At 37.7% G+C, this 14712-nt stretch overlaps 1 protein-coding gene across 1 annotated transcript; it reads right to left on the bottom strand.

The window, feature by feature from the left end:
- On the bottom strand, positions 1-8513 carry LOC115960082 (putative esterase/lipase HI_0193). Its single transcript, XM_031078779.1, has 13 exons — positions 8178-8513; positions 7074-7208; positions 6870-6896; positions 5965-6055; positions 5724-5767; positions 5319-5417; positions 4803-4860; positions 4633-4685; positions 4219-4320; positions 3380-3445; positions 2629-2750; positions 2072-2243; positions 1-507 (listed from the first exon to the last, which is right to left on the bottom strand). Exons 1-13 carry the CDS (start codon positions 8304-8306, stop codon positions 439-441), a joined length of 1167 nt encoding a protein of 388 aa, XP_030934639.1. The 5' UTR covers positions 8307-8513; the 3' UTR covers positions 1-438.
- Positions 8514-14712: the final 6199 nt, after the last annotated feature.

The following is a 14712-nucleotide window of genomic DNA, read 5'->3' as shown; positions in this document are numbered from 1 at the left end:
TTTAAGGAAAGTGCTATGAATATATATATAATGACCATAATCAAGGAATTATAAAAGCTCTTCTATTTCTTTCTTCTTTTCCTCCAAAAACATAGCATTCTTCACAGGTCATCTGGTTTTACCTTCTTTTGCAATCACTACTGTGTAGACTAACCACAGTGCCTTATACAGAAAAGATAGATAGATAAATAGATCATTATAAATTGTTAATACAGTTGGAAAGATGATGAGAAAAACGGGTGGAGGACTAAAAGGCTAAGGAAAAAGAAAAGAAAAGGAAAAACAAAGAATGAAAAGAGATATACAAAATTGTTATAATACAGTAGATACATACGATCCTCTGATAACCTCCTGCTGGAAAAGGAATATATGTGACAGATGCTTGTGTTTGAAGGCCAACTAACTCTGAACTGAAAGTGACAATAACCTTGAGATCCCTTAGGTTTTTATTCCCTTGAAAGAAGATGAAAGAATCCTAAAGAGCCCATCTGGGTTATCCGCTTGTACCTGTTAAAATACGGCATTTGAAAATGTAATCCATTACTTCAAAAAAGAAAAGGAAATGTAGTCCATTACTTAAGCCCGTACACAAACTGCACTCAACATTTCCATTTGATACAATGCTTAGATTTGGTGATATTATTCACGTATCTCACACTGACACAAGCCTGCAAAGTACCAGGTTGAGTTCTAGTGTGCTAGTGTAAATATTAAATTAACCTCTAAGCTAAAATTACACATCTTTAACATTTGCGAAGAAGCTAAAATGACCACCACTTGTTGGTTACCGCCCCATTCTTAAGGGGAGGAGGTGCTTGTAGTCTTGTCATCTATTTGTTTATGACATAGCAGCAAATAAATATATAATTGAACAGTGATTTGATTTTCATTTTCTGTTTGTTTTACATCACTGGGTGTAAAGTTGATGTGCACCAAAAACTGGCCCATGACCACTGGAAAGAGATGGGAACAAAAAAGATACCTATCTAAAGTTAATATGGAAGTGATTTTTTTTTAATAAATTTTAAGTTACATGGCTCCAAGAATAAATGTCAAATGCCGCCTTTTCAAGCCCCATCTAAAGTTAATCTTATGCATGCAGCAAGGACAATTTTTCTTTATGCTGTCAAGGAACAATAGCCTGCCCAACTTGGACATTACCATCATATTGAAATCCAATGGAGAACATATAAAGAGAAATATTCACTTAAGAGAATTTAAAAGTTTCTGTCCAAAATAAATTGAGAACATTAAATATTATCACTTTTTCACCCTAGTTGATAAGGTTGTTCATGGACTATCACTGTCATGTTGGCCTATAAGTCATTGAAGCCAACCCGTGACTAGGAAACATTAATGGCCTGTTTGGAAGTTTAAAAAAGAATTGGGAGTAGAGTAGAGGGAGGGAGAGTAATTCAATTACCTTGTTTGGAAGTTTTTTAAGGAAGGAAGGGGAGGAATTTGGAGGGGTTTGAAGGGGTTTCAACCACCTCTAACCCCTCATTTTTAATTCCCCCAAATTGGAGAGATTTGGAGGGAGAGTGGAGTAGATAAATTGTTGACTAGATAAATTTCCCAATTTACCTTTTCTAAATTAATAATAGACCAATGTTGCAAGTCCATTTTCAAATAGAAGTAAATTTGTCTATTTTAATCATTTCCTCTCCTCTCCATCCTAATTTTTAAAACATCCAAACAAGGGGAATGACTAATTACTCTCTTCTCTCTTACTAATTTTAAAAACATCAAAACAAGGTGGAGGGGAACCATTTCCCTCTATTCTCCTCCTCACTACTTTCCTCCCCTCTACTCTCCTCCCTCTCTAAACTTCCAAATATGCCATAAAAGAACTTTCAATTTTAACACATTGCCATCATTTGTTGTAAGGTGTGTCCTTAATTTTAAGGAAGCTGCAATGGAATATATAATTACCCCAATCATGGAATTTATAAAAAGAAATTCTAGTTCTTTCTTCTTTTCCTCCAAAACATTAATAATGGATATCAATTGTTCTCACCACTTAGAGCATACTGTGCGTATCACCAGATAAAAGTACATGATAACAACATACCCAATGGCCAGCATCTTCAAGGACATGCATTTCAACTCCAGCTCCCTCTTCAGCAGCAATTTCCTCAGCAGCATGAATTCTCTGGAGATCTTCAAGAGCCCACCTGTGCAGGCTCCTTTCAGCTTTCAAAAAATTAACATGCACACCTTGAGGCACATCTTCGACAATTTTCCTAAAATTATTCAGAGAAGATGAGAAGGCTTATTTTAGGATCAACTATTTACATTTTTCCCAAAAAGTGAAACCATAAGTTTGTCTTCTGCCTTTACTATTTTAAATTCTAAATTGTTAAAGAAAAGGATTAAAAAAAATTTAGAGTTCAGTGTATCTAACTATATGTCCATTGAGATTGACAACATATTTTTATATTCATGGCAAAGTTCCTACACATCCCATACTCCCCCAAAGAAGTCAATGGTATGGATATAACTTAAACAAATGAGAAGGATAGGTGCATTTGTATCTAAGAGACTCATTGGGGAAAAAAATGTATCAAGAGGGCCAACTCAAAATTTGATATAATCCATGCTACTAAGAAAGTAACAAGAGATTAATACCATAGATTTGTTTCTTCATAGGATTGATACATTTCAGCTATTCCCTTGAGGTCAAACACCCATGAGAAGCTTGATGATGATGAACCAGGAGAACCATTTGTTCGAAGGTTAGTTACCACCCACTGCACAAGAGAAAAGATGTAAGGAATTAATTTATTCAGGCATCAAAAGTAAACCTAAGGGCAATAAAAAAATCAGGAAGCAAATAAAGGAAAAAGATGCAACTGTTCTTTATTTTTAGTATTTTATATAGTTACTATTACAAAGCTTGTTATACACTGACTCCCTCATATTCATATTGTCACAATTAAATACAATTTCAAAATAAAATTGCATTATAGAGAAACTAAATGTGATTGGCCAGAAAAAAATCTCAACGTAAAAAGCCTGTATTGTTAGCAAGTAGCATGAACTCTTCCACAAGGAGCTGTACCCTACAGAATACTATAATACTTTGTAATATGTTTTTACACCTCTTAAATTCAGAATGAAATAAATATCTGGTACATGGAGGATTGTCCTGGAGAAATACTAAATACACCTTAAACAATAGAATTACAAAATTTTCTTTATAAAGGATAGAAATGGACAGAATTGCAAGATCACAAGACTTTTAATTAAGCATTAACCAAAACTGTCAACCATTATACAGAAAGAGATTCTATCTATGAACAAGGCCCCATTTGTCCAGCATCAAATTAATTTACTTCATATACAAGTTTTAAGGCCAGAATTGATGTTTCATAAGTACCTGTGCCACATCTTTCGAAAATCCTTGTTGAATGAGAGCATTTACAACATCCCGCTTTGAGGAGACCTTCATTAAAGGAAAGATATAGCATAATTAATATCATTCTTACAAAAGGAAAGGAAAAGGAGGTACTCTCCTTAAAGTAATCCGTATGGTAAGCATAAAATGCCAGACTTTTGTTCTTGGCAACAACAGAATATGTTTGAGAATAATATGGCTGGCCAAACTCTAAATCTTTTACTTTAGTAACTTCATCTGAAAGTTAGAAGTTAGTATGGTAACTTTCCTCAATTTTTCCTCTCATCTGGTGACCTCTTTTACTTTTCTAATGAATACTTACTCTTTATCTCCTTGATCTCCTTCATTGAGAACTTCAACTTTCAGGTAACCACATTATTGTCTATATATATATATATATATATATAACAAATGCAAGAAATATTATTTGTTTGGTGCCATGATGTGGTAAAATGGCTCAAGTTGCATGTAGCAGGATATAAAGAGATGTTTGTGACAACTGACAAGGTTAGAAACCTTAGTGTGGTGAAAAATCTGGCTAAACCCCAACCCCCCCCCCCCCTTCTCTTCTCTCTCCCTCCTTACTTCATCTTTCTTGAAAAGTAAAAGTTTAACTAAAGAAAGGAAGCAGAGGACTATAGCTTAGATTGATCCCTCAAGTTGCTAACCTCTTTTACTTTTCCAATGAATACTTACCCTGTTGATTTACTTCTTCAAGTCAAACACAATATAAGCAATGATAAAATTGCATGGTCCCTTTCTCAAGGAAGGATACATGATGCATCCAAAAGAGAATTTTGAACAATTGACTAAATACTGACCTCCTTTGGCAATGTATTTAAAAATGCTATTAGTTCTTCTGGATGATCCTCTCCATCTCCACCAGATCGAAGCTTTCCAGGAGTAGCATCTAGAGACCAAACCTATATAAATAAATTGTAAACAGAAAAGGAAGATGATGTAAACAAGAAAACCAAAAAGAGAAATAAGCACAAGCATATCATTACTTTGGCAGTCAAGGTCCACTAAAGTTTAGCAAAGAGTCATGGTTCAAATGTCAATAATGATTTCAAGTTTTGAAAAGCCCCAAATAACTTCAAAGCAAAAGTTCTAATAAATTCTCTACATGATCCAAAACCTACCGAAAAACATACTTGGAACTTTCTTAGTTCCAGTAATTTTTCTTGTCCAAATTATTAAAGTCCCTTAACAAATTCAGTGAACAGAGAACTTACTTTGACTGGTCGTGCAAGAGGTTTTGCAGCTTGCTCTACCATGCTCAATGCAACTGCATAAAAAAGTTAGAGAGCATACTAAGCACCATCATCTGAAATATATGTAACTACACTACCACGTATATTTCTCTCAAATTAAGGTATATTCCATGTTAGTATAATTAAAGTACCTTTCCCTCCAAAGCTATGGCCAACTAGAACTCGAGGTGTCATTCTTAGCTGTCCAACCTAGCCAAAAGATGAAGAATAAAAATCAAAAAGAAAAGTTTAAATACCTAACCTAATATATTGCTTGTCTACATTTTATAGAAGATCAAAAAAGAATACACGTCCTGGTAGAAAATATGGAAAGATGAGATGTATACAACTGTATACATAATCCAGAAAATCATGCATGTTCCCACACATATGTATTAGCAATTGAACTTGGCTTGTGGAACCTTAAAACAATTAAAATTGGGGTGGGGGTTATTAAGCTATCGACTATGTTGAATGCAATTTTGAAGCACCATAGCACCCAAAAGAAAAACTGATACGCCCAACTGCCTGAACTGTAGTAATTAATGCAACAGCAATGAATTGCAATGCCGATAGTGAGGACATATCAGACTCTGTTTTAGCTGATTTAAAATATGGAAGAAGGTGTCTTTCATAATAAACATAGTCAAAACTCAGAATATACTTACTAGCTTTAAGACATCAAGAGCAGTGGAGGCAACAGTATGGGGACCCCTCTTCTTTATCGATGCTGAATCACCGTGGCAACGCAAGTCTACTAAAAGAAACTGTCCAAAGAAATATGAGAAACAAATAAGATTGACTTGAAATCAGAAAGTCCCAAGTTGTTCTAGTAGAAACATGACAAAGGGGCCATAACAGGAAAAAAGGTGCTTAGATGGGTAAAAACTACAATACATTCACAACTTTACAAATAAGTGGCATTGGAACAGAACACAACTGGTGTTCGACATTCTACAATGCACGAGTAGTAACTTCAACAAAAAGATTTTGTGGAAGGGAACCTATCCATATTTTGCAAAATGTAAAAGGTACTCTATTTATGTCAACCAAGAAAAATTTCAGAAAAGCACCTGCCATGTTGGAAATTCCTTGGCCAATCTCCGTGCAAAGGTACCTGAAATATTAGCCATTATGCAGCTCATTAATTTCTACAGGAACTTAACAAACAGTTGCCAAATATCATATCAAGTTGTTGGCCACCAATCAAGATGTCAAATGAAAAATCTTTCCTTTTGTTCCTCTCTGCTTGGGAACAAATTTAGGGGGACCAATGAAATTATCTATAGCACATGTAAAGTACAAAGTACTCACCCCAGTTCTTCCTGCTACCTAGAATGCCATGCAGAAAAACAGCTGTTGGTGGGTCAGGAAATGACCTGTCCATTATAGAACTCCATCTTACCTGCAAACCAATAACATCATAATAAAAAATTACAATTTTTGAAAAATACCTGAGAAAATTTATCAAATACATGATATTTTCTGGAAGCATAAAAGATACACTTAAAAGCTTTTCTCACTTCTCATAAATGCAAAACTTGGATCTTTCTGATCAGAGACCATTTGAAAAGTCTCAGTTTCTAACTAACAAATTATTTACATGCTGATACTTGTCTGAACCTAATTATTGTCCATAATATTTCCAGTTAATCAACCATTCCATGAAAAGATTACCAAAAATAGCACAAAGAAAACACAACAACACCATAGATGATAGTGGTTGATTAATGCATTTTAATGAAACACATCAAATGCCCAATCAATGAAATGATAATGTTGTATGTGAACGCAAGATTGAAACAATGTAACCTATTGAGGAATAACATAATTACAGATCCATGTTAAAAATTCTCAAAGCAACTATTTATTAGTTTAAGGTCCCTCACAATGATACATTAAGAAAAACATAACCTATGTATATAATAAATAAATAAAAGAAGATAAATTAAGAAAACCATAGTTGTATAAAATTGTACCAGCCGACCATATTGAGGCAACCAAGTATGAAGGAAGTATCATAAGTTAGGAACTAATCAGAGCAATATGGTAATTGTAGGTGCTAATGTATAACAACTGAAAAAAACATAATAGAATCAACAGCTTTTGTGCCCCCCCCCCCCCCCCAAAAAAAAAAAAAAACAACCCTTTTTTTAATGAGTTGAAGCAACAGCTCAATAAAGGCAACTATTTATGAAAGTAATCATATGAAGACTTACAAGTGCTCCTTGAATAAGATCATAAGCCTGCAAAGAAAATCATTGAAATGCCAAATGAGTTGAAATGACACAAACAGTGATCTTAAAATTATTGACTGCATACTACACAACAACATCAGCAGTAAGCATCAAGCTTCTGGATGACTTGCACCTTATAAAATCATTGTAAACTAATATTGAAAGTCCAAAAGTTAGTTCAGTTACCAAGATTTCAGAAGTCTTCCCCACATTTCCCTTACGAGCAAGCCTCTCATCTACTATTGCCATACGTACAGTTAAATCTTTAGTTGCCCTGCTGGATTGACAAAGAGCTAAACGAGAGACGAGGAACTTGTCATTCTACAATAAGGAAGTGTTAAGTAATAAGTCAGTCAGTCATCCAAGAGTAAAAAAAAAATTACTATTAATGACATGGTTACATTACCAATGGCCACACTGGAACTAGTCTAGCATAATTGTATCATTCTTACATATTGCTAAAAATTGAAACTTTATATTTTAGTGTTCTTTTTTTAACGGCGTAGGGAAACTTCACTTAGATTAGTTGCACATCGCAGAGCATATTGTACAACAATTCTCATTGTTAATCAAACTCCTATAGGCAACAAACCCCACTCGCCATAACCAATTATTGGGTAATCCAGGGGCTTTTCACCCTTGACGGGCTAAGCATATCTTAGTGTTTGCAAGTTCTTTACAGCTGTCATTAACTCATAGCAGTTCTAAACATTATGAACAAGAATAAACAAACATTTGCCTCGTTCTCACAATACTCCGGAACTACTACACTTTCAAGTCATATATTACCTTTATTTCGAGTAAATTATTTAAGGATTCATAATTTTTAATTTTTTTTAAAATAGCAAACTCAATGATGGCGGTAGTAATAAAACGCTTCTTTCCTATTTCTCATAGGACTTCCAAGACTTAATCTTACATAATTTAGATCATAATTACAGTAGAACTAAAATAAGACAATTCAAAGCTGTAAATTCCATTGCAAGTTTATGGCACAAACTACATTCAAACGAGGTCGTGCCCATTCGACGTAAAACCCCCCACGACTCCGGAAAATTCATCAAGTTCAATGCTTTTTCGGTAACACACAAAAAACCAAATAAATTAAAAATATTCACAGAGGTCACAATCATTAACAAAGTAAAAGATATTGTTGATCCTTATGAACACGGTGTGAAAAAAACAAAAAAAATTACTGAATTATGAGCTATAACGCACATTTCCTCAACAAATCAATGGCTCACAAAGCATAAATTCACTGTGATTTTGCGTAATTCTAGAAATTAGTACCTCAAAAGGCCTCGGAATCAAAGCCATATTTGACCGGAACTTCGAATCTGCCGCCGTCGCCGTCCCGGAAAAACTAATCGATCTCCCTCCGCCGTAACAGGACGGCGCGAAATTCGAAACCGCCGACATTTCCAGAGCAAAACGACGGCGCTTTCCTCTTTGTTTGGAACCGTAACGATCTTTTCACTTTTTTCAGAGAAAGAAACGGATTTGAAAAAAAATATATATATATATATATATATAATAATGAAGTATTAATATACAAAAATAAAAAAGGAGGCGGAGACACCGAGGGAGTGAATCGGTGTATGTGCCTCCTTTTTTCTTTTCTTTTTTTGTTCAACTGTGCTTATATTAATGAGCTCCGAAGATTTTTATTTTTGTGGTCGGTGGAGGTGTTACATGTGAGTTGAAATGTCGAGAATGACCCCCTCATTCCAACGGTACTTGTATTAGGTCCTAGATATGCGGCTCGGCCGTGTCGTGTGGCCTGTAATCGTGTGTTTGGGTTGTTAAAAGACTGTGGTGCACTACTATACTCTACTCCCACAACTGCCTTTTTTTTTTGTTTGTGTGACTATTATACACCCACACCTACTAATAAATGAGAGATTGTGAATAGTTATAGTCAGCTTAACTGACAAAATTTTTGGTTTAGAGTTCGAATCAATTGGTGTTTTGACTTAGAGTTGGGATGTGCATGGGTTTGAGTTGGGGATTTTTTCAATTTGAACCCAACCAAACTCACGTGGATTAGATTAAACTTACAATTGACCAATTTTTAATTAAAAAAAGTTAAGCATTAGAACAAAAAATTTACAAGATTATCAAATATAAATAACAACAGATTTATAATCTTACCAAACCAATACGAACTATTTTGTTACTGCATCAAACCATATAATAATTAAATAATACAATTATATAATATATATATATATATATATTTTTAAGGGTAGTGTTAACAGGTTTTGACCAATTTTATAGAGTGTAGAGCCAATAAAGTCAACCTTTTGAATTTCACTTGTCACTTCAGTACTATTTTCATTCATTTTATCAATTTATACAAATTTTTTATTAGGTGGACCTCACAATATATCATCCTTAACAAACACCTTGCGGTACTCATTAACATGTCCCATATTTTAAATATATGTTAAATGTAAGTGTGATGGATTAGGCTAGGCAAATTTGTGAATCTGCTGACTTACACCGACTCAACAAGTTGTAAAAAAAAATTTGGTAACTTAACCCAACCTATCAACTCCTAAAAGTTCACATAACCCATTAGGTTCACTAGCGGCTCCACGTTAGAGCCAAGGTGGTCACAGGACCACCATGACCTGGAAAAAAAATTATTATTATATATAAAATTTTAAAATTTAATGATTTTTTTACCCTAAAAAAAAGTGTGACAACCCTAAATTTTTTTAAGCCTAATATAATTAAACTTTGGACAAAGTTTAGTAACAAATTAACTTGGTTGTAGACTAATGCAACAACTCTACTCAATAATTTTTTTTTTCTTATATCATCTATGCTTGCAAAACTCCAAGAAAATCAAAGATCAATAGCCTATGTTATCAATCAAATATTTAAATTTTGAGTCAATCTAAAATTATACGCAAAAAGTAAGTTTATGGATCAAATAGTAAATAACATCCGATTGATATGAAATTTGACATGTGTTTTAAGAACATAAAGAACATACAATTCAACGGTTAGATTTTCAAAATATGTAGCTGTAAGGACACAATTTTTAACGACCCAAGGATGGGCTCGTATGTAAAGGGGCCCAAACAATAGGATTTGTAGAGAGTGGGCTTCGAAAGGCTGGACCTTGGTCGTTGGGCGGCGGTTTGGTCGGGATTTTCGTGGAAGCTCATATGAAGGTGGGTTTGGCCTGTATGGCTAAGCCTTACACGGATGTGATGTGAAGATCTATCTCCTCGGAATTAGTCCGAGGAGCGTCTCATCCTCGCCATCCTCCTTCTTTATGAGTTCGTTCTCCCCCTTTTCTCTGGTTCCTGGGGAGCCCCCTTGTCAATGCAACGAGCTTCCCTTTTATACTAGTATTTCCTTCCCATTCTTCACCCACGTGTCCGTTTCTCCTTGTTCAGGGTGGTTACTTGTCTTATCAATCCTCACGTCAGAGTGGTTGGGGAAGGCTGGATAGCAGGGTATGAGTATGGGTTTATCAGGCGCTGGGCTCCACATTAAGGTGCTGGCAGCCTTCTCCCTTGTGCTGTTCCTATGCTGAATCTGTCCTTTTCTTCCAGCGTTTCTGTGGGATATTGGACATAAAGTCGTCCTCGGCCACATTCTTGGGCCTTCAAGGAGTTTCCACTCCGCGTCCTTGACAGTAGGGCTCCTCGGCTTGGATTTTGGGCCCTTAATACAAAGTGGGCTGGGACCTCAGATTTCGGGCCCCACAATAGCCCCTCAAAATCCTGCTGCCTGACTTTTTAGTTGGGGAGGAGGGTTTTGGTGACGTTAGGCCCACATTATGGCTCGCTCAAATCCAGTACTCCACTATTATTTGTATTTTTTCATTTACATGGGAGGCGTGTCAAGATAAGGGCCACTCCTTTATTTTTCGCTCACGCGGGGTCCTCTGACATTTCGGTACTCGAGGCGCGCCTTCACGAGGATCTTCAGATCCTACGGCTGAGGATGAGGTTGGAAATTAAGCCGAGTCTGCTTTGTCCGTAGCATTCCTTGGAAATTTGCATGAATTAAATGCCATCGGTTTACTTCTGTGTATAAATAGGGTAGGGAGTCACTCCACCTGCACATGAACTCTCATGTTCCCTTCAGAATCATACCTCTTCTTTCATATTCACGATCTCCATTTCTAGTACCACCCTGCCTCAAAGCAAGATGTTTGAGGCGTGGATGGGGATGAAAGGTCTCCGCGCGCTTCGGAGGCACCGAATCCTCAAGGTGATATGGTACGGACAAGGATGGCACAGATCCAAGCCAGTCCCCCGTTTTGACAGGGGGAAGATGGTATTCCTCCCTCTTTTAGTCAAAATCCGAAGCAGGTTCTGGTCATGCCAGATTTTTGGTATGTCAGAAGAAGGAATTTCCGCCATCAGCGCCGTCTTCCTTGTCGTAGGCAAATTTTCGCGGGGGCTCCTCAACTTCCGGCTCCCTGCACCTTTTCTTCAACGGTGTAGGCCTCAAGTTAGGTTCCCTGCACCTTTTCTTCAGCGGCGCTAGCCCGAAGCCAGGTGCTCTCTGCACCTTTTCTTCAACGGTGCAAGCCCCACGTTGGGTTCTTTGGTTGCCTGAGTTATGGGCATGTAAAAGTATCGAGGAATGGTTTTCTTACACAACTCCTCGGAACAGCAGTCAACCTCTCCTCTGTGCTTCTTCTTCGGCTTTACCTTCATTCTCTTGTATTTTTTCTTTTTACTCACGTAGTTAGCTTTAGGATAAGCTTATTCCAGCTTTTCATTGTACACTGTACTATTTCTTTGTCTTAATAAAAGATGAGTTTATTTCTTTCTAAATATTTTTCCTTTCGGCAGCAATTACTTTGTGAATGAATATTAAATATACGTTTGCCTTTAATGATACTTGGAGCAGAAAAATGCCTTAAAACAAATTCCTACTAGTTTAAACTTACTGACATTATCAAATATAACAATGGTACTCCTCAATAAATTAAACTATTGGAACTAACCGGTATAATGGCCGAGCGCTGTGCGATGCATGCTATACAAATGTCCGAGAACGATAAACTTCTAAATAATTCATCTGAGAGGGTAGCCAAGCAGTGAGGGACCTCAATCGTATTTTTGGTAGCATATTGCTCTATATTGCATCAATCCCTTTGGTACTGAGGATCCGAGGGTAGACTGGGGAATCCATTCAGTATAGGGATTAACCCAACTGTTAATGGGTAGTTCTCCTCGGATAGATTCTAAGGTCCATGTAACGTAATTTTTCTTTTAAGTACTTGGTTTCTCCATGGGCTTGAGTCCGAGGACCATGCAAGGCCTTGGTTCTGTCCAAAACTTATAATTTTTTCTCTTTTGTACTTGGTTTCCCCATAGGCTTGAGTCCAAGGACCATGCAAGGCCTTGGTTCTGTCCAAAACTTGTGATTTTTCTTTTTTGTACTTGGTTTCCCCATAGGCTTGAGTCTGAGGACCATGCAAGACCCTGATTCTGTCCAAAACTTGTGATTTTTCTTTTTGTACTTGGTTTCCCCATAGGCATGAGTCCGAGGACCATGCAAGGCCTTGGTTCTGTCCAAAACTTGTAATTTTTTCTTTTTTGTACTTGGTTTTCCCATAGGCTTGAGTCCGAGGACCATGCAAGGCCTTGGTTCTGTCCAAAACTTGTGATTTTTCTTTTTTGTACTTGGTTTCCCCATAGGCTTGAGTCCGAGGACCATGCAAGGCCTTGGTTCTGTCCAAAACAAATACTGAGTGTGATTTCTTTTTTGTACTTGGTTTCCCCATATCCTCTTTTTGTACTTGGTTTCACCATAGGCTTGAGTCCGAGGACCATGCAAGGCCTTGGTTCTGTCCAAAACTTGTGATTTTTTCTTTTTTGTACTTGGTTTCCCCATAGGCTTGAGTCCGAGGACCATGTAAGGCCTTGGTTCTGTCCAAAACTTGTGATTTTTCCTTTTTGTACTTGGTTTCCCCATAGGCTTGAGTCCGAGGACCATGCAAGGCCTTGGTTCCGTCCAAAACTTGTGATTTTTCTTTTTTGTACTTGGTTTCACCATAGGCTTGAGTCCGAGGACCATGCAAGGCCTTGGTTCTGTCCAAAACTTGTGAGATTTCTTTTTTGTACTTGGTTTCCCATAGTCTTGAGTCCGAGGACCATGCAAGGCCTTAGTTCTGTCCAAAACTTGTGAGATTTCTTTTTTGTACTTGGTTTCCCCATAGGCTTGAGTCCGAGGACCATGCAAGGCCTTGGTTCTGTCCAAAACTTGTGATTTTCTTTTTTGTACTTGTTTCCCCATAGGCTTGAGTCCGAGGACCATGCAAGGCCTTGGTTCTGTCCAAAACTTGTGAGATTTCTTTTTTGTACTTGGTTTCCCCATAGGCTTGAGTCCGAGGACCATGCAAGGCCTTGGTTCTGTCCAAAACTTGTGAGATTTCTTTTTTGTACTTGGTTTCCCCATAGGCTTGAGTCCGAGGACCATGCAAGGCCTTGGTTTTGTCCAAAACTTGTGATTTTTTCTTTTTTGTACTTGGTTTCCCCATAGGCTTGAGTCCGAGGACCATGCAAGGCCTTGGTTCTGTTCAAAACCTGTGATTTTTCTTTTACACTCGTTTATGTTTCGAACGTAAGCCCTTAGACCAGGGCGGGGAGAGCTGGTTTGAGGCCAAAAGCCCCTAGAGCCGCCGGCGCCATTGGCACTGCAAGGCGTAACCCCTAGCAGAAGTTTATGTCGGAACAACAGCTGCATGTTCGCCAGAGATGGAGAAAGCCCCGCGAATCTCTGCTTGCTAGAGAGTTGACCTCACCGCCACCTGCGCCAACGTGCAAGCCTTCCCACAGACGGCGCCAATTGTAAGGACACAATTTTTAACGACCCAAGGATGGGCTCGTATGTAAAGGAGCCCAAACAATACGATTTGTAGAGAGTGGGCTTAGAAAGGCTGGACCTTGGTCGTTGGGCGGCGGTTTGGTTGGGATTTTCGTGGAAGCCCATATGAAGGTAGGTTTGGCCTGTATGGCTAAACCTTACACGGATGTGATGTGAAGATCTATCTCCTCGGAATTAGTCCGAGGAGCGTCTCGTCCTCGCCATCCTCCTTCTTTATGAGTTCGTTCTCCCCCTTTTCTCTGGTTCTTGGGGAGTCCCCTTGTCAATGCAACGAGCTTCCCTTTTATACTAGTATTTCCTTCCCATTCTTCACCCACGTGTCCGTTTCTCCCTGTTCAGGGTGGTTACTTGTCTTATCAATCCTCATGTCAGAGTGGTTGGGGAAGGCTGGATAGCAGGGTATGAGTATGGGTTTGTCAAGCGCTGGGCTCCACATTAAGGTGCTGGCAGCCTTCTCCCTTGTGCTGTTCCTATGCTGAATCTGTCCTTTTCTTCCAACGTTTCTGTGAGATATTGGACGTAAAGTCGTCCTCGGCCACATTCTTGGGCCTTCAAGGAGTTTCCACTCCGCGTCCTTGACAGTAGGGCTCCTCGGCTTGGGTTTTGGGCCCTTAATACAAAGTGGGCTGGGACCTCAGATTTCGGGCCCCACAGTAGCCATGATAACTTGTTTAGTGAAAGTTGTAGTCTTACGCTGCAACTAAGTTTGTAGTCAAATTTTGTTTCTCTTAACAATATATTGAGCCCTTACAAACAAAAAGAAAAATCCAAGAAAATTTTTATTTAACTAAAATTTTGAAAAAGATATAACTTGCAACATTGATAATGAGATTATCATGCAACAAATTCAAAATTAAAAAATTCATAGAAGGAAATTGTAAGACTTTATGTATTTAGTTTTTTTTTTTTTTTGATGAACGGATTAGGTTAATTTTATTGGATCGTTGGGTTGGCTGCTTAA

Source organism: Quercus lobata, chromosome 9 (assembly GCF_001633185.2).
Source record: "Quercus lobata isolate SW786 chromosome 9, ValleyOak3.0 Primary Assembly, whole genome shotgun sequence".
NCBI classification, from domain to species: Eukaryota; Viridiplantae; Streptophyta; class Magnoliopsida; order Fagales; family Fagaceae; genus Quercus; species Quercus lobata.
This window is presented reverse-complemented; position numbering and strand designations above follow the sequence as displayed.

What these genes read in the sequence shown, in the direction of transcription:
- LOC115960082 (XM_031078779.1), bottom strand. Translation starts at nt 8,306, where the DNA reads ATGTCGGCGGTTTCGAATTTCGCGCCGTCCTGTTACGGCGGAGGGAGA. An exon ending in TGATTCCGAGGCCTTTTGAG is followed by an intron (nt 7,209 to 8,177) that starts GTACTAATTTCT and finishes TCCTTATTGTAG; the next exon opens with AATGACAAGTTCCTCGTCTC. An exon ending in CTCTTGATGTCTTAAAGCTA is followed by an intron (nt 4,861 to 5,318) that starts GTAAGTATATTC and finishes TCTTTTGGCTAG; the next exon opens with GTTGGACAGCTAAGAATGAC.